The sequence below is a fragment of the Anser cygnoides genome, chromosome Z, assembly GCF_040182565.1.
Source record: "Anser cygnoides isolate HZ-2024a breed goose chromosome Z, Taihu_goose_T2T_genome, whole genome shotgun sequence".
Classification (NCBI taxonomy): domain Eukaryota; kingdom Metazoa; phylum Chordata; class Aves; order Anseriformes; family Anatidae; genus Anser; species Anser cygnoides.
Window position 1 is genome coordinate 65,135,820 of NC_089912.1, and position 23,828 is coordinate 65,159,647.

Here is a 23,828-nt window from a genome sequence, read left to right on the forward strand (position 1 = left end):
TTTGTGGGTTGGTTTTGTGGTTATTTTTTTTCTGAAGCAGTGGAACAGAAGTCTTTCATTCAATGTTTCAAACCATTATCTTTTCATATCTGACAAGTTTGTAAGTGCTTCATTAGTTCTTCAATAAAACCACATGTCAAATTAAGAAAAATACTACTTTTCTATGACAGCTCATTACTGACCTGCACTTGCATGATGTTTTTCAGTAAACCATATTAAAGCTATGAGCTTTTAAAGACTTCCATGAAAATTAACTCAGAACTCTTAAAGTTAAGGCAGACACACTTCAAAACATATCTCTAATATCAGGCTTTTCCCACTAAAGTTTAGAATTATAAGATACTGGCCACACTTGCACAGAAGTACACTGCCTCACCACATGAAGCATCATCAAAAGACAGCCAAATCAAGCAAGATGACTGCCACCAGAGCTCTGGCAATCTTCCAGGAACATGCTGTGACTAATGTGCCTTTCTAATATTTGCAGGTAGGACATTAATATGCGGCTATTTACTAAGAATGAGTAATTACTAACTGTGGAAACAGAAAATAAATAATGGGTTTAATTATTGAACAGAAACTGATGTTACTGTCTTACTTCTGTACCCATTACGATTAAAAGCTTACAATAGTGGTTATGCTTTTTAAACAAATGAAACAAACTGGGCAAAATACCATTATCTGGAACAATGATATGAAATGGGGATTCAGTGATTATTCTGATTTTTTGTGCATTTCTAGCACTGTTCAATAATACTTAAGAATCTATATAGGGTTTTACATCTCCATAGAACTACTAGAAGATAATTCATACCAATTTCATGTCTATCGAGGAGATAATATCCACTATTTTAAAGAAAATAGAAACGATATCTCACTTGAAAGAAAAACACTCAGTGGCAAAGTGGAATTGAAGAATGCTTATATTCAAAACCAAAAGGAACAAGAAGTCATGACAGTTTTTCCAAGAGAACAATATTCTCCCTGACATAACTATCAGAAACAAAGCACGTTTGTGCTGTAGAAATTTTTGCTAAAAACATTTCCATAACTCCCTTGTGTTTAGTAATTAAAAATAAAATGAAACCGTCATTTAATTAGAGCAGAACACATTGACTTTAACATATTAAAAAGCCATTTTTGTGGCAGAAACACACAGAGAAAATTTTATTACTACTGGACTTCCATGTCTGGACTCTACCTTCTTCCCACCACAGTCCCCTGGCATTTCATTTGTTAAAAGACCAATTACAGTACATCCAAACTGAACGCAGTTGTGGGTTGTACTCACAATTATATTTCATTTTATTTTCAGCTTCTTAATGTTAACAGTGGAAGGATAAAAGCTAAAATACTTTGATGTAGCTCATACCACTGCTTGAAACAATTCCTCCTACCTGATCTATATAGGTAGTGCCTTTGTTTTCTTAGCATAGGGTCAGAAATCAACTGTGTCAGAAAACTCATGAAGACTATTTTAAGATGGTAAAAGTGAATGATAATCTATAAAATTAGGCTGTGATATTTATGTACCTAGCAGCACAAAAGTGTAAAATATTCACAAGTTCTGAGGTTCACAGTATCATATGTATCTACTCAGAATGTATTATACTGGGAAAACAGGCAGCCTTATACTTTCACTTGGACTTCACCTGAACCTATCAACAGTCCAATACTGTCAACAAAGGGTCAGTCTTGCTCCACCCCATCCTCATTCTCACTCTTCCCTCCTCCCATATACCAAATCTGGCCATGCCATATTTCATTCCTTGGGCTAGTTCTGCTTTTCATTACTCTAGCAGAAAAGTACAAGATTTTTTTTTCCCTTGGCCCATTTTCTGACATGGTAGAACAGTTAGAAACATTGGAGCTCACAGAACAGTCTGACTGCCAGAACTGACGTGAGGCATATGTATGGAAAAAAAACTTGGAGGGGGAGAAAGGAGAGGGACCTGCCAAGGCAGCAAAAATTGGCTCTTCGAGTTTCATGAAACCATGCTCAAATTGCTAACACAAAATAGTATCACAGAACCAAAGAATCATTAAGGTTGGAAAAGACCTCCAAGATCATCTGGTCCAACCACCCCCCTACCACCAATGTCACCCGCTAAGCCCTGTCCCTAAGCACCACGTCCACCCTTTCCTTGAACACCCCCAGGGACGGTGACTCCACCACCTCCCTGGGCAACCCGTTCCAGTGCCTGACTGCTCTTTCTGAGAAGAAATGTTTCCTCATTTCCAACCTGAACCTCCCCTGGTGCAACTTGAGGCTATTCCCTCCTGTCCTAGTAACAGCACTACAGTGCTCACACCACATTATGTGGTAACATTATCAGCCAGTTTGTCAAAGAAAATGCTTTTATTCTCAGAAATACATGATTAAAGCTACCTGAGAGTTTTCTGTATTCAACAGTGCAAAGAGATAGTGATGATACTATTAACAAGATTCTACTCAGTCTCATTTCTTCTTTGTTATTTTTGTATTAAATTTCCTTATCATGGTATAGAATTAACAGCCCCAATCATTTGATTTCTAAGGCCAATACAGTTCTATTACCATTTTTACTTTAGCAAACCTGTTCCCCTTGCTTCTGCAACATCATGCAGAGCTAGTGATCGAGTTTGCAAGATTACAACAAAAATATTCTAGAACTGGTTGCTTCTTCCTTTTTGAAAGAACTACTCATTGTTACAGAAGTTCACATAGTTTTTTCCAAATGTATGGGCTTCCTTTTTCTCCTCAAGTTCTTACTGAAAACCTTTTAACATTTAAGATGACCAGGCTCTTCCATGTAATTAACCTATATCTAAAGATTTTTGTGCCAACTTCATCACTTGACTTACAAGAGGTTTTATCCTCGTTCAGGGACAAGTGCCTCATCACACAACTTACCTCCTTCTCAGACTATTTGGTCAGACCCCCTCTTCCACCTGTCTTTCTTGCAATGCATCTTTGCACCTATTTACTACCTACTCATCTTTTGTGGCCATGGATGGCATCAATTCAGATGAAGGTTCGGCTGTGCTTGCTACCCAGTGCTTTCTTTCCAGTCTGTCTTCCTCAGAGAAGCTTCCTGTAAAGCTACCCATGTATTGACAGTACCTCCCTCGCATCAAACACTAAGACATGCCATACTAAAGTAAATACTAAATACCAATCAACCAAACCCTGGATAACTCCAGTGTAATTATTCCTATTTGATGATCACTTCTAATAACTACCCCTACCAGTACTTCTCTACAATTATTTTATTAATCTCTACATTAAGTAATAATTTTCCACACTGCACCTCATCAAATATTTTAACTTAGTCCCAGTAAACAAGACCCAAAGACTTAGGCATGTGATCAAGTTATTAGAACAACAATGAATATGTCAGCTGACCTGTGGTAACAAAACACGTGCATGTTCTTCAACACAACAAAGGAAGTAATTCAGTTTAGTTTAATCACCCAACACAGTGGGAAAAAGTTGAACTAAATTCCTCCGTATGTCCTATGGGCTAAGAACATGCAAACAATTACTGCAGCACAGCTGACACAAACAAATTCAATGCTCTGTTAACTAAGCCATTCTTCTGTGCAGGTCAGATCTTTTCTTGCCCAAAATAAATTCTCACATCCTTATAAGCATCTCTGAATTTGAAGTTCCACTGAGACCAACTGGCTTTACTAAACGGGCAAAGCTTAAAAACACTAAATAATTTAGATTGAAACAAACCTTTGGAAATCATCTCCTACAACATCAATCCTACACTCAAAGCACAGCTGATTTTGAAGTTAGATTATGTTTCTCAGGGTTTTCTCCAGTCACTTTCTGATTACTTCCAGGAAAGCAAAGGAGTCCTAGATGAACATTTACTTAAAGTAAACCCAACTTATGACCACTCAATTCAAGGTAACTTCATATTACAATTCTTACAGTGTTTTAGCTTACTCTAAGACCAAAATCAAAATAAACATAATTCTTTGATTTAAGTTATTAGTAAAGGACTTGGCAGCTTCAAATTGCACTTTTGCTGTATTGCTCTAATAATACATCACCTACCAGAGATTTTCATTCAAAAAATATTTTCAATTCATGCCAACCTATTTCTTTAGCTGATCATAATAGCAACAGTGCTTCCCCACCAAGCTCACTTCCATTTCTCTTTTCTAGCAACACCACACATTAATCAGTAAGGATCTTCCAGTTCAGATTTCACTGTATTTTCACTATCCCAGCCACAGCCAGTTTACAGTCTACACATTGCACTAAAATCTTCTGCTCCAGGTTCTGTAGATGTTTCAGTCAGCTTTAAAAGGTCATTTCCAGCACCATATCTAATTTACTGTCTTTCCCTAACTGCCCTAAACTGCTACCATGCATATCCATATTTCCCCATGCTCTTTGCTTCTTACTGCCAAATAAATCTGCTTCTTTTCAAATTTTACACCCCACTGTATACCTAGCTTGCTCTTATCTTCCATAAGGTACCTAAGAAACCTTGAGATTGGGAATGAGCTCTTTATTCACAATTATTGGACTACAGTGCATGAAAGAAGTATTTTTTGTAAAAAAAAAAAAAATCATTGACTCAATCTTTGAAGAACATCTATACTAATATCTATGGCATTAATGTTGGAAAATACTAATCAAATCTTTCTGATGCGTTAATACCTGGGGAAAAGTGCCACATATGAAATACCACTATATTACACCTCCTAGATAAGACTCTCTGCAGCAAGCTGTGACCATACATCTTTTTCCACACTAATCTCCAATCCCATATCAACTTGATTTTCTGGGGGGTAAAGGGATGCACTGTTCTGCAGTCTTGCAGAATTCATCCCAGAGCAAAGGCCACTGCAGAAGTTAGCCTTGTCCATATTGCTGTGTGCTGTATGAAACTTCTTTCACCAAGTCAAAGGAAGTTTTCCCAAGACAGGTGTGTGTTTTTCTTTTATACTTTGCAAGCTAGACTTAAGACTATGAATGTAGCTGCAGTGTTAGTATCGGCATTTGGTATTGTATATACTCAGGTCTGTGATTCTCAACAAGTGTAACATGTAGAAAACTTTTCTCTATTTGCAAATTTTAAGTCACAGAATCCCAGAATGGCTGAGGTTGTAAGGGACCTCTGGAGGGCATATGGTCCAACCCCCTGCCCAAGCGGGGACACCCAGAGCAGGATGCCCAGGTGTGAAGACCTCCAAGGAGAGAAACTCTACAACCTCTCTGGGCAACCTGTGCCAGTGCTGTCACCCGCACCGCAGAGAAGCGCTTTCTGATGCTCAGAGGGAGCCTCCTGTGTTCCAGTTTGTGCCCACTGCCCCTTGTCCTGGCACTGGGAGCCACTATAGAGTGCCTGGCTCCATCCCCTTTGCACCCTCCCTTCAGATATTTCTAGACATTGATGAGATCCCCCCTGAGCCTCCTCTTTTCCAGGCGAGCAGTCCCAGCTCTCTCCACATAGGAGAGGTGCTGCAGTCCCTTCATCTTGGTGGCCCACCAAGGTTGCCCTCACTTGGACTCTTTTCAGTATGTCCATGCCTCTCGTGTACTGAGGACTGAAGAACCAACCAGGCACAGTACTCAAGGTGTAGCCACACCAACACTGAATAGAGGGGAAGGACCACCTTCTCTTGACCTGCTGGCAATACTTTGCCCAACGCAGCCAAGAACTCCATTAGCCTTCTTCACAGCAAGGGCACGTTCCTGACTCATGTTCAACTTATGTTCAACTCATGCTGCTGACTCACGTCTACCAGGACCCCTAGGTCCTTTTCTGCAGAACTGCCCCCCAGCATGTACTAGTGCCTGGGACTGTTCCTCCCCAGGTGCAGGACTTTGTGAAACTCCTTGTTGAACTCCATCAAGTCCTTGTCAGCCCACACCTCCAGCCTGTTGAGGTCCCTCTGGATGGCTGCATGGTCCTCTGCTGAGTAGACCACTCCTCCAGTTTATATCACCTGCACATTTGCTGAGGATGCACTCTACCCCATTGTCCAGATTGTTAATGAAGATGTTAAACAAGACTGGACCCATTCCAAAACACAGAGGCATCCAAAACACAGAGGCATCGAAGAGTTATGATGACCTCTGCCCAGCTGCACACTGTGAAATCCACTAAGCTCCAGTATAGCTTAAAAAAAAAAAAAGTGCTTATAGGTAGAAAATTCCTGCCTGAACACTTACACTCCGTTAAGTTGAATTAAAACACCACCAACAAAAGGTCCACACCCTGAGAACAAACTCCTGAAAACTCTTGTTCTGTTGGGCAGTTTTATTCCTCTTTTTTTTTTTTTTAAAAAAAAGAATATTCAAGGAACGATTGAAAACCTCTTCTGTGCTGCACAAAAATCTTCACCAAGGAAAGTGCAGCAGTGTTTGTGATATAGAAGAAGAAATATGGACTCTCAAAGTGTTTTTTCCATTTTGAAAGTCCTTATTTACTTTTCCATGTGATGGTAGAACACTTCAAATTATTTTAGATCAGAAGCTGGCTAGGAAGCAGATGTTGCTGATTAATAGCAGTTAATGAAGAATTGGTGTCCCCTTAGCAAAACATTATCATCCAGTTCCAAAATAATAAGAGTTTGTCTAGTTTAAATAGCTACATAATAAAGGTTTGCAAGTGAGTAATATCCTTCCACAAAAACAAGCTTAGATGGGAACTTTTAACTGTTAGATCTAATACAGCAGAACCCTCCCTTGTTAGTTACTTTTATAGATCAACGCTGATGGAAGGCTTGGATTTCCAGTGATTTACCTGCCCAAGAGTGACAGAGAATTAAGAGCACTTAAATTTAAGAAGCAAATACTAAATCCTCCTCTGGAGTACACTTTGCTCTTGCCCTTTTCCAGATATTGGCGTTTTCCATTAAAAATAATAGAGGCTTTGCTAAAAAAAAAAAATACACTGAAAGTAGGAAGCTTTATTTAGTTAATACTTTATTTCTTTTTTTTTATTAATATCAAGAAAATGTAACACATGGATATAATGCTGTCTATTTTACCAGATAATAACTTCAGGTGACTTGAGATTGTAAGATACTTTATTTTCCACATTAGGATGTCTGTGGAGTAAGCCATGCATTAAGCAACTTAATACGGCATCTTTAGCAATTGTTGTCAGAGGAATTCACTTTCAAAAGAACATAGTACTTCTATACAGGGTATGCAGCATGTGAAAGGTAACAGAGAGGATAGTACAAAAAAGGCTCCCTATAAGCCTTGCATTTCACCACACCAACTTATTTAACTTAAAAATGAATTACAGTTCATATGCATGTAAGCCCACAGAGTATAAAAATGCTGATCTCCTATGCATGCGTACTAACAACCAACATATACATTTTAACTCTGCTGCTATTCCAGCTTGGTTTAGAGCATTGAACATTGAAAACTCTCTTCCTAGAGGCAAAGGACATTCTTGTATTTTCAGCTTTAGCATTCTGAAGAGTGCTATTTGGACAGAGATTTTAGAGTAAGTCTAAAACCAATTGTCTCAACCCAAATTACCAGCTTCCTCAGAAACAACAACTTAACTATGTTTCTTGCATATTTTTTCATTTAAAGAAGTGATTTACATGCTAGCTTAGCATGACATTTAAACTACTCAAACATAATTTTAAAAATACAAATATCTAGAACTTAAGACAAAAAAAAGAGCCATATTTCCTGAAAATTCCAACTTCTTTGAATATTTTAGTATTAAGGAACTGTACTTATTGAGACCCAACTGTGGGATTTTTCAAAGTTTCATAGACTATTCTATCAATAGCAAAATAGAAAAGGTCTGTCTAAAAATATAATTCTGCAGTTTTTCTTTCAGTGACATCAAGATTGAAATGAGTATGACCTGACTCTCCAAAAACTAAATGAAGTGCTACAACCTGCTGCTTCTACAGAGAAATGGATAAAGAGGCACTACTGAATAACTGGTCAGATGAAGTTTCAGGTGTGTTAATGAAACCTGGGCAGAGTGAAAAATACTAAACATTTTTCTCCTGAACTCACTTAACAATAAACAGCATAAAATGCTGAAATAAAATATTCAGTTACAGTAAGTTAGTTTGTATTTTAGAAGAGACTTTACTTCTGTTTTTCTACAGTCTGTCACTTGATATAAGCATCAAACTTTAATGAAGATTTAATATAACTTTTTATAACTTTAACAAAATATATTACTTCCTATTATCACAATTCTGTGAACAGAATATTGATTGTAATGCAATTCACAAGGAATCCAAATGGAGACATGAAGGTATGCAAGTGTACAACTCTCTTGAATCCTGTTAAATTTTAGCAGCTTCTGGTAATGCATTCTACAGTCTGACTACACATGACCTGAAAAAGACATTTCCTTATAGTAATTTTAACTTTCTCTTCCTCTTCCCTGTTTCTAAAAACATCTTTGTATCATTCTATTACAAAAAGTACCGACTGCTACCGCATAGCTAAATCATATGCTATCAATAACTCATCTCAAAGATGAATGTGCTCATGTTTTTAATGTACCTTCACTGTTTGATCTTCACATTCATTCTCACCACCTTCTTAAGCCAATCAAATCAGGTAATGTTTCTTCTCTCTGCACCTCTGACCATAGCTGCAAGCATCTACATCAGTGATGCAATATATGCTCTGTATCTACCACCCCCATACTCAGTTGCACACAACAGACGGCTCATCCCTCTATTGCTTTCTTCATCATCAAAACATTGTTTTTCTTCAAGTCTAGTTAACAGCCATGTTCACAATGATAGCACAACACAAAAAGAACTGAGCTCAAGATGTCACATCTGCCTAAAAAAATACCAACTACTAACATTTTCCCTGTCAGAAAAAAACACACTAAAATTGGCAAGTTCTCTATTAGATGATAGAAACTTCACTAGCATGGAAAAATGTATTCAATTCTTAAAGCACTCTGTATTTCCTGCCTTTAGCTGCTACTTTGCTTTTCTAGGTACCAATAATGCAACTGCACTTTACCCTACCTAGTAACAGACAAACTTTTACAAATAATTTAACACCCCAGAGTCACAATCATTAATCTATTTTGAGGTTACAACTACAAAGGACTTTAGAATTAACAGAAAAGTTTCCCCTAGTGCTTGGTTCTTCATGTCATGAGCCTGTTGCAAATTTTACCTCATTGGCAGACTTCACTCTTACAAATGACAAAGCTTCCTCTTATTACTGAGGCACCTTTCCTCCGCAGATACCACCACCTCCTCTGATTCCCTGTCAATAGTCAACAGCAGAACTGGCACACAGCCCACACTAACAAACCCAGAGCTCCTTATTGCCTTACTAACGTTGGCATATCTCACTTGAGGGTGGCACTTCACTGGTTTGGAAACAAGTCTACCAAAATCTTTGCATAAACAGCAGTAGCTTACTGTACGCTTCTTGTGTACATTAAGCAAGATGGAACAGCAGGTTTAAGACACCACTTAAGACTACCATAGATTGAGCAAAGGAGAATCGGCAATATAGGCAGCTTGATCATATCAAGAAGTTTCTTTTGCTAAAAATGCATATCCTTTAAGATGTGATGCAACTCAGAGCAGCAAGGTCATAAAATTCACATAGAAAGCATTTACCATTTTACTATCTGATATAAGTAGGTTCATCCTGTGATAAAATTATGATTACTTTTGTTCCCCATTCATTTTAAGCACAGCACCTGAATGCCAGGCTAGCTATAACTGCAAGAATTCACTTCCATATGGCTGCCTAGAAGACCGCATCTTAACCTAAACTCACAAGCATCACGATTTGCTCCGTACCCAAACAGCTTCCTTTGCCCTTATGTGTTACGGCTTGCAATACCGAATGTGTAATATTCACGCTACTTGAGGACAATTTAAAGTTAACAATCACTCCTAACTACCCAAGGATTTGCCATTTATGACCTGTCTCATTACAGCAGAACCTTGGTAAGAACATCACTAAGATGAAATCCAAAGAGTTACTCTATCTTCTTGAAACCAAAATTTTAACACGAGGTTGATTAAATGAGACCATTACATTTGCAAGCAAAGAAAAGCTCACTTCTCTACCCAAACTTTTCTCAATGCTCTCATCTCTCTATCAGCATCCCCACATTTCAATCAGCCAACTTTAAAATAAAAGCGTAACAATGACTCTGCAGCATCAAAACAAGAATGCTATTTTTTTTTGGATGTGAAAGACAAGCCAATATTAAGCTCTTCGATTCAAACCGGAGACACACAGTGGTTCATGTGAGCTACAATGTGCACGCACACATAAGAGAAGAGTATTGGTATCACCAAATTACGCATTTATTTCAGACTCCTAAATAGATTAGGACAGTTACTGAAATAAGTAACAGATGAGTTTTGCACCGCACACAGATTTATAACTTTAGGTCCTAATACCACCATCAGCATAAAGTACAAATTGTAAAGCTATTCCAATATTCAGAGAAATTTCCTGTATGGGTATTTGCATAATCTGATTCTTCTCTCATTAAGTCATATTATTACTGTGCAGTTCACAGAAGAATTCTAAATGAAGCGGGCAGCAGGAAGTTTTATGTAGTAACAACATTGAAAGGAACAAGAATGCTTCCAATCCATTATTTACAGGTTTAAAAAGCACTTAGGCCTTTTGCTGCCTTGGATTAAGTATGAGATGAGGTAAGATTTCAGATGTACTTTTTGAAAACTATTATTTATGAACAAATAAAAAAGACATCTATTCCCTTTCTTATCTAGTCAATTCGCTATACTGCTTACATGTCACAACAGTAAACATGTTATCAACTCCTGAACACTCTGCTCATGAATCTTCCAAACCCAAGATCTAACACAGGAGCAGCTACCGATCACTCACTCGGCACACGAAGGATGAGACAATATTTAAATGATCCACCATGACCACAAACAACCCAGAATCACAGGAAGACACAGTGATTTCGATGTCAGTAATAGCTTCATCATCATCTCATTTCTTGATTTTAAGAAGCCCTTTCCTTGAGCCCAATGCTTTTAATACATCGTGTCTTCACTACCATTAATGCAAATCAGACTTATCATTTTGCGAAAATAGAATTCCAGAAAGCTTCATACTAGTTGTCTATGAGCCTACAATTAAGTATGGAAAACCTCTGCTGCAAACACCTTTCAAATACCACTTAATTAGCATGTCAGATTTTCTCCTTTGAAATTGTACCTCAGAAACTACTTAGACCCTCTACTTTCTAATGCAAAGTTCTTTTTTTCCGTCTGCATGTTTTCAACTGAAGATTTAACAGTTTTGCACTTTGAGATATTCCAAGAAAGGCCTATATTCTACAAAGAACTGCAAAGACTTTTTTGCACTTAGCTGAAGTGCTGAAATCAACAAGATTCTATAAATCATCATAAAGAAGCACTGATACTCCTTTTAAAATTGTATCCCGAAGTTCTCCCAATGCATCAGAATTTTTGACAGCCATTTTGTCAAGACAGAAACCAAAAATGTGACTAATCATGTTTATTATGAACATTTCTGTTACTTTCTATAAAACCCAGAGCAGTAAAACTTGTAACTGGCCTATATCAAAAAAGAAAAAAAAAAAAAGAAAAAAAAAGTCTGCAGTTGCAAGTGTCTAATTTTCCCTCCTAAAACAACCTGTTATTTTGATCAACTTTTTGAAATCCACAGAGTAGTTTTGTGGCCAGAAAAAAGTCTTCTGTAGATTTATGAGGCCCACCTGTGTGTTAGCTAGCAGATAAACATTCATTCGTATTCTCTACAATCCTGGTTTCTGATGAGGCAGAAATTTTATTATTTTTATGTATTGTGATACTTTGAATACTGGTAACAAGCTTAAAGAGTGTTTTGCAATACTACATCTTCAATTATCTTTCCCTGATGGCCTCTATCTCTTTCTAAAACATACCAGAATATACATTTTGTAGCACTCAGTAAATAAGCCACTGAGGACCTGTCAAATCTGCTTTATGAATGTAAGACCCCCTTTCAGCCGCTTCAAGTGATTTCTGTGTTTTTTGATCAAAGTATTAAATTTCTCTGTTATGAAAAGGGTGCTTTAATACAGGTTGCTGTGTCTCATCACTTTCAAACACAGTACACATTCAAGCCATTTATAGGACACAAAGTCTTACTGATATACTTGTGGTAGGAAAGGGGAAAAACCTTCTTTTGATCAGTTTTTCCATTTTCTCAAGAACACATTTATGATTAACTATGAGAACAGTTTTGAACCTGAACTTTATTCCAATTATACACTTTAATATTGCAATGCAAAAGGAAAGTTCAACTGAGTTGTTCAGGTTTTTAAGTCCATATACCTACCTCTTCAGCTTCACAACAAACGGAAAAATAATTTTAAAAATTCATCTCCATAACTGCAGTCATATGGACCTCATAGTTTATTATTCACCTAAAGATCATTTCTCAAAAGAAATAAAAGAAAATCCACTATGCTATTTAAAAACTGTTCTACAACCCATGAGAACCCAGTTTCAAATTTCACTATAACTGTCAAGTAACACATAAACACGCTGTGAGCACCTCATCTTAAAAGAACTAGTAGATGTGCTAAATTTAATCCCTTCCTTTAAATATTCAACGTTGAACGTAAATGAAAACAAACGTATTTTATGTCTATTTCCAGGAAAGAATAGATGCACCGACTTGAGCATCATTGCAAGACCTCCATAATACTGTACTCTCCTGAAACTACGCAGGTATGCAAGTTTGATTAGCTTGTTAACAGTAGTTAACATTAGCTTTTTAACAGTAGTTACATTAGCTTGTTAACATTTGTATTTGTTTCTTAACAACCTCTGATATATTTGCTTTATTATGTTTTTCCCATTAGTCAAGACTTAGGTGTTTAGGGAGATCTTTATTAGAGATGGATAAAACAAATAATAGGGATTCAAATGTTAGCTTCAAGGTACTACTCCAATATAAATCAAAAATGTAAAGATGTTTCTGGTTATGTAATTGTCTTTCTTTTGTTTCCAAATTAAGAGCATTCATTTCAGAAAGAGACAATAGACGCTACCAATTATTGCTTTTTTTTCCAACTCCGATACACAGTCTTTGATGCACAAAGATACCAAGATTTAAGGGAGTACGTCATATATTACATAAAAGAGATACAGTTTCAGGTCCCTGAGCTCCACTTTACGACTTTCCCCTGGTCCCAGATAACCAAGTAAGGAAATCTTTTTAAAAGGTGCTTGCTTGGCCCTGGAAATACATTCCCTATTTTCTCAGGCAAGCATTAATTACAACAGTGCTTCAGCGGAACAAGACAATCCCCTGTATTTTCCGGAGCTTCAGCTCTTGCCCTATCCGTCCAGTCTCCCATCGTTTGGGGTGGTGTAATTTTAAGGGATTCTGTCCTCCCACGCTGACAGAGGTGGGGGCAAAGACACGGGGAGCAAGCCCTGTCCTCACTGGAGCTGAAGGAGGAGAAGGGCCCGGGGGCGGCAGACTGTAACTCGGTGGTGTTGTTGACTCTAAGTGGCCATTTTAATGTAAGGGCCTCGGGACCTGATGCTGCCGCTGATTCTCCTCCTCCCTCCGTGGTGCCCAGCTCCACCTCCCCACCCTCACACCACGGGGGACACGGGTGGCAGCAGGATAAGCAAACACACCCTCGGGCGGGGCAAGGCGAGCAAAAGGGTCCCTGGCACCACCACCCGGGGGGGACAGGGTACAGATGAAGCCCCCAGAAGGGGGGCAGCGAGCCCCAGGCTCCCCCCCGAGGGGGGGGGGGGGGGGCGGGGAGAGCCCCGTCAGGGACGGAGAAGGGGGCTGCCGGCCCGGCCGGAGGGGAGGGAGGGCGGGGCGGAGAAAAGAGTGAAGAGCGGCGGCGGTTACCTGTACTGAGCAGCAGCCCCGCTATGGGTGAATCCAAAGTAGTTGCCGGTGGCCATTTTGGCATCTTCTCCCAGCCGGCTGGGCACTGCGGCGGCGGCGGTAACCGACAGGAGGCGGCGGTCGGGGCCATGACAGGAGGAGGGGGGGAGGTGGGGGGGGTGGAGGCGGAGGAGGAGGGGGTGAGGGGGAGAAGGGGACAGGGGACAGACGGACAGGGGACAGAACGAGCCTGGTTAGGCGAGGCACCTCAGGACCCCCGCACCCCCCGCATCCCCTCCCCCTCATCCCTTCCCCTCCCCCGCTCCCCTCACAGCCGCCCTCCCCCTCCCCCCCCCCCCCCCCCCCGAGCGCCGTTACTTACCATAGGTGAACGAAACTACCGGGCATATGGGAATCATGAGTCCGAGCTGGCGGCGGCAGCGGCGTCTGAACTCTCAACTCTCACCCCCCCCCTCCCTCCTCCTCCTCCTCCTCCTCGCCGCCGCGCTCGCTCCCTGCCCCCCACCCTCCCACCTACGGCGACAACGGCGGAGTGCGGCCAGGCCGGCGCCGTGCGCACGCGCGAGATGTGCAAGGGGGGACGCTGGGAGTTGTAGTCCGCCCCGCGGAGACGCGCGCGCGCTTGGCGCCGCCGGGAGAGGAAGGCGACGCCTCAGCTCGGAGGGCGGGCCCCGGAGGGTGCGCATGCGCGGGATGTGCAAAGGCTCCTGGGAGTTGTAGTCCTCCTGTGTGAGGCCCAGGCATGAGGGAGCAGTGCACGTACTTCCTTACTCCCTCCATTACTCTGTGTTTTGTGCCCATAACCGCACCACGGGCGCACCCGTGAGCTTATATGGCAAAGTATAGGGCCGATTTCCCATTCCTGCCTACGTAGGCGGCACGCACAGCAGCCAGTAACCCAAGGGGTGCCCACCACCCGTGCTGTACCTGTCCCCACACACATACCAGAGGTGTCGATGCCAGCAGCTGTCCCACCCCAGCACCTTCGCACTCCAACCCTGACACACACACCAAGCACCCAGCTACCCCATGCTCACAAGGCCACGCAGCCAGAAGGCAGCACAAATGGCTGGTGTATGCGTGCAGAACTGACCACAAAACCTACGGCTTGGCTCCACGTGTGATGACCAAGCTTCAGATTCACCCAGACCCGTGGTGCGCCAACCACAACCACACACGTGAAAAGCAGCATAGCTGTCACCAACTGAAGCCACGTGCACACCTAGTCTGACCTGTCCCCACCATGCCACAGCCTGTCCACAAATTCCCATAGTTCCCCATGCTTATTGTACACAGAAGGTAAAGACTTGCGCATACACAACACATTTATCTGACGTTTCCACACAGCAACAGTCCGTCAGATTGCTCCTAGAAACTGTTGGGTAGCATACTGCAGGCCACACAGTAACCTCTGGGTGACTGAACCTGTACCTGTGCAGTTCTGTTCCTCCTGGTGACCATTTCACCTTTAGGTAATCCTTCCCTCCAAGCATTGGCTGCTTCTCAAAACTCTGAATACAGCAAAACTTGAAGCCTTAAATACTTTCATCTCATTTGTGTGCTTTGCACTGTGACGTGCAGTTTTCATAAACTAACCAAGGCTCATAAAACAGCACTTCTGGATGAATTCAGAACGGATCACTTCAGAGGTATTCGTTTTCCACAAGCTCTACCTATTCAAAACATTCCTATTTGGCATCTCCTATTGTTCTCACAAAATGACAGGTTTCTCTTCCCTCAAACTACAAACAGTTTTCTTAGTTTCTAAGAATTTAACATAGGTATTTATGTTCATAAAACAAATGAGAAAAGTAAATTCTCATCTGAAGGTTGCATTATCACAGCTACGTATGACGCACAGGTATTTAAGATGCCAAGCATTCTTGCCAATTCACTGAACATAATTCATTGGTCATTATTATTAGCTTCACACAGGAACGAAATAGCACTGTACCTCTTGTACTTTCTTATCCTAATCAAGCACAATAGGAAAATGAACCTGCATGGGAAAAGGAATAAATTTCCAGCCTCTGTTGTGCACTTTTAGTAAAAGGGCTGTTTTGTGAAGAAAGCAGATATTGGGTAAAGATATTTTATTGCTATTGCTTAGAAAAACAAAAGCTCTAATCCTGCAACTAAATAACAGAGTACTTCAGGAGAAGGCTCTATACAAATCCTTCATAGAAGAACTTACAGGACATGACCTCTGTCACTATATCCTCAATGGACTCAGGATACATGAGATAGCCATACTCTCCTCTCCTTGTTTTAGTAAACACTGTTCATAATTGGACCATGGGATCATGGCACTTCAACAAAAAGGAAATCGAAGTTTTCTTTGTTCCACCGCCTTTCAAGTTTTTTCAGTTAAAACCTCTCAATATACTGAAAAAGTATACAATACATATTTCATTAAAAATATATGCATCTATATACACACATAGACATTCACACACCTTTTAAAACTGTACCAATAAAGTTATATTTTGCAAATAGTCAGGCTTCCAATTGCTTATTTCTTCTGGACTGATGAATGTGGACTATCTTCTCTCTGTTAAACCTTTGGTTTCAAAAGCTGAAGCAAAATAAAGCTTTTTTATTCATAATAGATTTCCATCTTAGGTTTCACAGCTTCTTTTATCCAAGTAATTTCTAGGAGTCTAATCTAAATATTCCATCCTATATCTTGTGATTTCAGCACTGCATATGTCTGTGCATAAGCTCCTGTTTGGCAGCTCAATTCAGCTGCAATTTCAGCAGAAGTTTCAGATTACTTTTCCAGTTAAATTTTGCACATTGAATCTTTAGTGCATATATCACTTGAAAAAGAGTATAATATAACATGTGATGAGAAGCCACACTTATTAAGCATGACAGAAAAAAGTTCAAGATTTGTCATATTCTTGGAAAAAAAAAAAAGTGGTAGAAATCTTTCTCTGAGCAGTTCCCTAATAAGAACCTCATGCTTCTTGATGACTTTGTAAACCATTACATAACATCTATTTATGTTACTGCTAGCTCACAGGATCAGATTCATAGTCTATACTTAAAAAAACCTCAATGGTTTATCATACAGAGATGTGATCTTGTTTTATGTATATCAGATTTACTGCAAAATGAAGCAGTAATAAATTTAATTAGATCCTTTAGGGCATTTTGAACTTTACCTATTTCTATATCCTTGACTGGAAGGAAAAATAAATGGAGTGATAAACTGCAAATCACGAGGCAGAGGGAGAAAGGCAGAAAAGCTTTAGTGAAACATTCAAAAGATTTTTTTTCCAAATAGGAAAAAAAAATTCTCCATCTACGTTCCTATTAAAGTTACGGAACAACAGCCAAGAATTTCCAGAATGAAAACATACAATGGAACACAAAACTTCAAACTGGGATTAAATAGCACAGCTACTCTATTTGTCCAAAGCTCAGTGCATCTAAAAATATCATAGACAAAAATGGCAAGCAAGCATTAAGAAAAACAAATCTTTGACCTTCATTTCATGTATATGAAAGGAGATCACCAAAATACAGCAAGAAGAAAGTCCACAATTTAACATGCAGTGGCATCAGCCCTACTTTAATATGCACACCCCTGCCACTACCACAGGACCCCGAGACTGCAGTTTAAACAGAAAAACTCTAAGTTTCTGAATCTTCTCTATAAAGGACTAAAACTGAACAAGCATGTACTTTTTTATTTTTTTTAATAGCAGATGTAGGTAAGATTTCTTACAGGCAACCGTCGAGCTTACTCAGAAACTAGGCTCTCAGCTGGCTTGTTTGACCACCAGAGGGCAGGGCAGATGTAGCAGCAGATTAAAGCTTTACTCAACAGCAAGTACAGAACACACTCACAAAAACTGCAACTTTTATTTCCTGAATAGGTAATTTAACATTTAGTGCTCTCTTTGTAAAAGCCCTGAATAGGAGGATTCTTTTTCTATTAGTTTAAGGAATCCAGTACTATCTTCTCACCTGGAAATTATTTCAGAGAGCTATACAGAGGTAAGACATTCATCACCTTATCAACATTCTTTTGAAGTGAAATTATGTTTTATAAGCAGAGAAGACAAAAACCTGATGTTTTCACCAAGACTTTAAGTGATTAAAGTAAAAAAATGTTACCTTTTAATAGCAGGGTTTAGAAGTTGAACAGTGATGAGACCAACATATATGTCAGTAAAATAAATAAAAAATATTTATTATATCATATGTGAAAGTTATCAATGTTTATAATACCTACTTGCAACAGGGAAAAAAAAGTCCCAACATTCAACCATAATGCAAAGTTATGCAAGTGTTAATGCAAACTGAAATTACACATCAGACATGGGGGGGGAAATGAACCAGTTACAGTATACAAGCAAAAATAATGCCTAACAATGCACTTTTTCTTTCCTGAAGCTAACAGAAAAAAAAAAGTCTGTACGGAAGCTAGCCTTCCACTCCTCATCCAATTTTTTTCACTCACCTGTTATACTATTAAGTACTGAATACTAAAACTTTAAGAGCTGTCTCTCATTCAGTCTTCCCCAAAATGCGTCTCAAACCAACTCTACTATTTGTAACTAGCAGAGTCAACAATTGTCGATAATAATTGTTCCGTGATCATAACTATGAGCTTGTATTTTTCAGCGTTCCTGTTCCATGCTATAATTCTTCTTTGAAGAAAAAAGCTAATGCTTCAACACTTTTCTCAGCTGAAGATGTGTAAGATGAAGTGAGGCAATCAGGCAGTAACTAGAAGAATTTAAGCCCTTTTAAGGCAGCTACTGAAGGGAAGTGTCTGATGAGAGAACATTACAAAAAACTATAAAAAAACATTACAAAAAACTATTTCAAGAGCTTAGAAAGTGAACTATACTCCTTGGATGGATAGATGACTCACTCAGAAGGTAACAGAACAAATTTACCTTGCAAAGATTAAGACTCTTTCTCCGCTTTTTAAAAGCCAGCATCTTTTCTTAGTATCTTCTTTCTTCTTCTTAAATAGAATAAAATACAGTAAGGTTAATTTAACAAAAAGCTCAAAGAGCCACTAAACTTAACTACTACAGTAATTCTTAAAGAAACCCATCATTACAGAAGAACGTAACATGAAAACCTCAGATGCAGCAAACACTCCCTTCCCTTCACTGACCTGCTATTTGGGAATTCAGCTATAAAAATAAACTTGGTGCTTGCTTTGGAGGAAATGTTGCAGGTGGAAGAGGTTAACTCATTAAGATCCAGCAGAAAAATCTCTTTCTTCCAGTCATTTTGATTTATTTCAAGGCTGAGGGACTTGATTAAAAATGCATACAGAATTGCTGATCTGAATGTGATGCTTCTAAAACCTTTGCATTCTTTGTGTACCAGGTGTTGACCTATAAGAAAGCAAAGCAGATAGGGATTACAAAGACCTGAATTGCCATTACTATTATAATATGAAAGTTAGTAAAAGCCTTGAAACCAATAGCTATGTCATGATCTGAGAATATTTTTTTTGGCATTAATATTCTCTATATGGAGACCATCTTGTGTGGAATGCCTTTACTCTTGCTGTTAAGCATTAAGTACTGAGAGATCGTTTTTACATCTTCCATGAATAAATGGCTTGACAACCTTGATATTTGCACAGTGGTGATAATTACTAATGTTTACATGCACGTCATTTACTGTGCTTTACTTCTAGGTAAACAAACATCATTTTATTTTCCAAAGGTCAGGCTTGTAGTTAAGAACTGTGTATTTTTCTATTTGTTTTGCAAGACATATAACAACATTATGAAACATGGAATTTCCAAGAATTAGTTAAAAGAGCACACCTCTAATTTTTGGTATTAACTTCCTGTTTTTCTCTTACTACAGTCAAAAAGGCTCTACTGAGAGATTATTTACCTCACTTCATAGTGAAAACTATGAAAACCTAATGGATCCCTTCTAGAAACCTCATCTCTCCACCTCCCTTTATATAAGTATTTCAGAAACACTGTCTAGGATTTGGTGACTTTTGGTATTATTCTCATTTGAAATTTATTTATCCTTCTGGCCCTGTCTCATGAACAGGGATCTTTGGAATCCAGAAAGCCCCAAACTTTTGAATATAATTAAGAGACATCTGCTCTTGGAACAGCAGGGGCAGATTACATAGCACCCTGTGCCATCTTTACCCATAACAGCTTTACCTGAAAGCTAGGGCTGGGACTAGAGTACACTTCCTGTTTCCGATTGGTTACACTTTTTTTTTTTTTTTTTTAGGAAAAACATTGTCATGGTAGCAAAAGCACAGATTGAGAGGTAATAACAATGATAAAGGGGCTAAAGTAAACTGACAGTGAGTATCTGAAGTACTGTCATCCTGCCATGCTTACAGCACTACATGACTGACTGGTGCTAAAAGGGATAAGCAAACTATGACAGGCTGTGGTAGTTTGTGTGAAGTTGCATTGATCGCAATAATATTTTAATGGTAATAAATCTCATCATAGAATCCTAGAGTCATTTAGGTTGGAAGAGACCTGCAAGATCATCAATTCCGACCATCACTTAACACTAACAAGCCCACCACTAAACCACAACCATGTCTCTCAGTGTCACATTGACACATCTCTTAAATACCTTCAGGGATGGGGACTCCACCACTTCCCTGGGCAGCCTGTTCCAATGTAAAAATACCCTTTCCGTGAAGATTTTTTTTTCCTGATATCGAATTTAAAACTCCCCTGGTACAGCTTGGGCAATTTCCTTACATCCTACTGCTTGTCACCTGAGAAAAAGAGACCAACACCCTCCTCACCGCAACCTCCTTCCAGGTAGCTGTAGAGAGCGATGAGATTCAGCTTTTTCATCTTGTTTCTCAAAATGTTTTGAAGTGTTCACAGATGCTGCCCAAACCCATGTTGCTCTCAAGTTTATCCGCAAAGGAAGGCCCTGAACTGAAACAAAGTGAATACAGAAAGACGCCATGAGAAATCACTCCTGCTCCAACTGCATACCTGGCTGGCTGCTGCACTGCAAGAAGTCTTCTCCATCAACAAAAACGGGGGCAAAGGGCAGAGCCCCCAAAATGAGGCGTCATTTTGGCTTATCCCAGCACATGCTTGCACACTTGTTTAAATGAATTAAGCCTACTGCTCATTCTCAGGTCCTGACATAGAAGAGAGCACCAACAAGGCACTTCAGATGCAGCATGCTTTGGCACGAATACACACCAGACGATGGCAAATTATATTTTCAAGGGCTGTTTGGTCAGATTTTTGGGGTTGGTTGGCTTGCTTTGTGGTGTCGTGTCCCCCAAAACCCAAGACAGGGGGAGCTTTCTAAAAGCAGGTCTTTACCAGGGAAACCGAGAACCTGCGGCCCCAGCAGGGAAGCCCTGTGCTTGGCGCCCAGAGGAGGGCAAGGAGGCTCAACCCCCTCACCACACACCTGCAGGGAGGAAAACGAAGGGGGGGAAAAAAGGGGAAGCGGCGCTTTCCTGGACAGCGCCTCAGGTGACGGCCGAGGCTGCGGTCTCGGCATGCAAAGCAGGCGCGGCGGCGCCCCTTCACCGCGTTTCCTCCCGTCCCCTTAGCGAGCTCGAGGAACGCCCTCCGCAAGCGACCATTTGCAAGCCCCCCCAACCCCTCAGCGGCCGGCCGCCATCTTCCCCCCCCCCCCCTCACGCCGAGGAGGGGAAGAAACAACGCGCCGCGTCTCCTTTAAACACCCCCTCCCCTCCCCCCTCCCGCCCCTTCACGTGGTGCAGGGCAAGGGCGGGGATCCCGCGGTGCGTCACTTCCGTTCCTCTAGCGGTGCAGCGGAGCCCGGCGCGGAGCAGGACGTGAGTCTTGGGGTTCCCCCCCCCACCGGCGCCCCGCCGCCATTTTGTGCGCCCCCCGCACCCTCCCCCCCCGATGCCTCACTGACGGGGGCTCGGCGCCTCCCGGGCGGCTCGGGGCGGCCGTGTGGCGGCGCTTCCCCCCCCTCCGCCGCCTCCTCCTCCTCCTCCTTTCCTCGAGTGCCCGCTGCGCCCCGCGGGAGGGATGCCCCGGCGGGGAGTGGGCCGGGGGCGGGAGGAGGAGCCGGCGCTGAGGAGAAGCTGCCATGTTGGGGGGGCAACGAGGGTGCGAGCCAGGGAGAAAATGGCGGCAGGGAACCGCCCGGCTCCGTTACCCCCCCGCCCCTGCGCCGGGATCGCAGCCTGCCCGCGGACGACCCCCGACCCTTTTTGTGTTTTTTTTTTTTTTTTTTTTTTGGGCTGGTTTTGCTGTTTTTCGCCGCTGATGAGCCGCAGCCTCCTTCTACCGCCCTGCCCCCCGCAGGGCCGGGGCTGGCCTTGCCCGCGCCTCCCCCCTCCTCGGGCCTTCGCCCCCTGCCTCCGGGGGGCAAGGAGAGACGTGGGGAGGAAAATGGCGGCTGGGATCCGCCTACCGGTGCTCCCAGCTCATCCCGGCTCCTCTTTCTCTTCTCCCTTCCCTTAGCCGTCCCGTGGTCTGTCTCATTCTGCCCTCGTTCTCCTCACTGCTGCGGTGTCGCCTCGCCCTCTGCCTGCCAGCCTCTCCCCAGGGGGTACCGCCATCCCCCCCATTCCTCTTTCCTCCAATTTCCACCCCCAGCCTTCCTCCATATTGTCGCTCTCGCATCTTAATGCGGATTGCAACCTCGGTCTGTGGCCCCTGACCCTGGATTATCAGTCTCATTCGGCCCCTCGATTTCATGCCATTGCTGTGCTTGGCTTTGCCTTGTCCTATACCAGCTCTTCTCTGCCTCCATCCTGTAGCGTGGTTTGTTAGCTCCCACGTACGGTATTTCATTTTCAGTGTTACAGCTTCCATCATTGTGCTCCAAGCTATTATGACAGAACTTGCCCCACTTTAGAACCGCATGGAGCCATTAGCATTATTCAGACTCCATTTTTACCTGTGTACGTGGTTTATTTGACCACAAGTTCGTTTAAAAACACCTCTTTTCCTTTACTGAGGTCCGCTGCTCTAATAATTTTTTTAGACTTCCATAGTTTGAGTTTTATATTCAATTTCTCTGTGATGGTTATTTTTATTCTGAAAAAACTATTTATTTGTCACAAAGAGTTTCTAGTAGCAGGCAAGGTCTTCAGCTGCTATATCTAACCACATGTTTGCATAGTAAAGAGATGTAGAAACACACCTGGCAGCAAGCATTCAAGGAAAGTTGAATGTCCGCTTGTCTGGCAAATGAATAGACCGTAGTGACTGATGTGTTAAAGCTGCAGTAGAAATATTAATTGCAGTACTGTAGTTCATTGTAACTAAGGTGTTTTTTCAGACTTTTCTATTACTGAGGGGAAGCTCATCTTAGTGTATGGTGATTATACAGCTCTTGCTGGCATATTCAACTAGGCAAAATGCCTGTATAAGAATATAGATAATGCTCTGGCCTTAATAGTTTATGAATGTAGCATTGAGAATTCAAGCTAAGGATAGCAGTGTGCAGTATTTTTGAAAAAAATGTCTCTTTCTAAACAGTTTGGAAACTAAGACGCTGCATTTAAGGCTGTTGCAGCAAAAAAGGGAATAGGGAATGGTGTTTGAGATTGCATGAACAGTTTATTAAAGCTTATATGAAAAGGCAGGAAAATTTTGGAGGGTTTTGAATAAGGTGAGGCTTTACAAACAGGTTTGAAGATTGCTTTCCAGATATAATGGGATGTATTTATTGTACAGTGTTCTCATGTTATCTTTTTCTTTGTAGAATGCCTAAGTCAAAGGAACTTGTGTCTTCAAGCTCATCTGCCAGTGATTCAGATAGTGAAGTTGACAAAAAGGTGAAAATTATATGCGGTTTATTACTACTGTAATAACTTCTACGTGGCAAAGTGCATGTCATTCCATATGATTTGTTAGACACTTGAGGGAAAAAAAAAGTAGGGTTAGGGCCTGGGTAGATGAGAGGTTTTTGGCTTGCGGTAAACTTTTTTCTTAAGTTGCATTTTGTTTTTTACCATATTTTCTATATGGTGTATCTAGAC

The 23,828-nt window shown here is 41.0% G+C and overlaps 2 protein-coding genes, 1 long non-coding RNA gene and 1 other non-coding gene across 11 annotated transcripts in view; 1 reads left to right on the plus strand and 3 right to left on the minus strand.

Moving 5' to 3' along the window:
• The window catches only part of ZFR (zinc finger RNA binding protein), a 43,868-nt gene extending 29,458 nt beyond the window's left edge, over positions 1-14,410 (minus strand). For all 3 annotated transcript variants that reach the window (XR_010827756.1, XM_066988326.1, XM_066988325.1), the window contains exons 1-2: positions 14,220-14,410; positions 13,859-13,943 (exon numbers count right to left, since the gene is read on the minus strand). Coding sequence is in view for 2 of the 3 variants with exons in the window: in XM_066988326.1 (XP_066844427.1) it covers positions 13,859-13,943; positions 14,220-14,256 (122 nt within the window). In the remaining variant the exon portion in view is untranslated. The remainder of the gene's footprint in view (positions 1-13,858; positions 13,944-14,219) is intronic.
• Positions 1-23,828, plus strand: part of SUB1 (SUB1 regulator of transcription) — a 376,115-nt gene that overhangs the window by 342,502 nt on the left and 9,785 nt on the right. For 2 of the 3 annotated variants that reach the window (XM_066988328.1, XR_010827757.1), the window contains one exon: positions 23,552-23,624. In XM_066988328.1, coding sequence (XP_066844429.1) covers positions 23,553-23,624 — 72 coding nt within the window. In that variant the 5' untranslated portion in view covers position 23,552. Of the gene's footprint in view, positions 1-21,541; positions 21,663-23,551; positions 23,625-23,828 lie in introns of those variants that run through there. The other variant, XM_066988329.1, reaches the window with a different exon arrangement.
• On the minus strand, positions 2,492-2,628 carry LOC125182556 (small nucleolar RNA SNORA66). Its single transcript, XR_007162586.1, has one exon. It is a non-coding gene; the product is annotated as a small nucleolar RNA SNORA66 (small nucleolar RNA).
• On the minus strand, positions 17,268-22,943 carry LOC106036340 (uncharacterized). 4 transcript variants are annotated; one of them, XR_010827759.1, is made up of 4 exons: positions 21,749-22,943; positions 20,637-20,775; positions 18,999-19,224; positions 17,268-18,842 (listed from the first exon to the last, which is right to left on the minus strand). It is a non-coding gene; the product is annotated as an uncharacterized lncRNA (long non-coding RNA). The 4 variants fall into 4 exon arrangements; XR_010827758.1 differs by having other exon boundaries at positions 17,268-19,224; XR_007162519.2 differs by lacking the exon at positions 21,749-22,943 and adding an exon at positions 21,269-21,485 and having other exon boundaries at positions 17,268-19,224.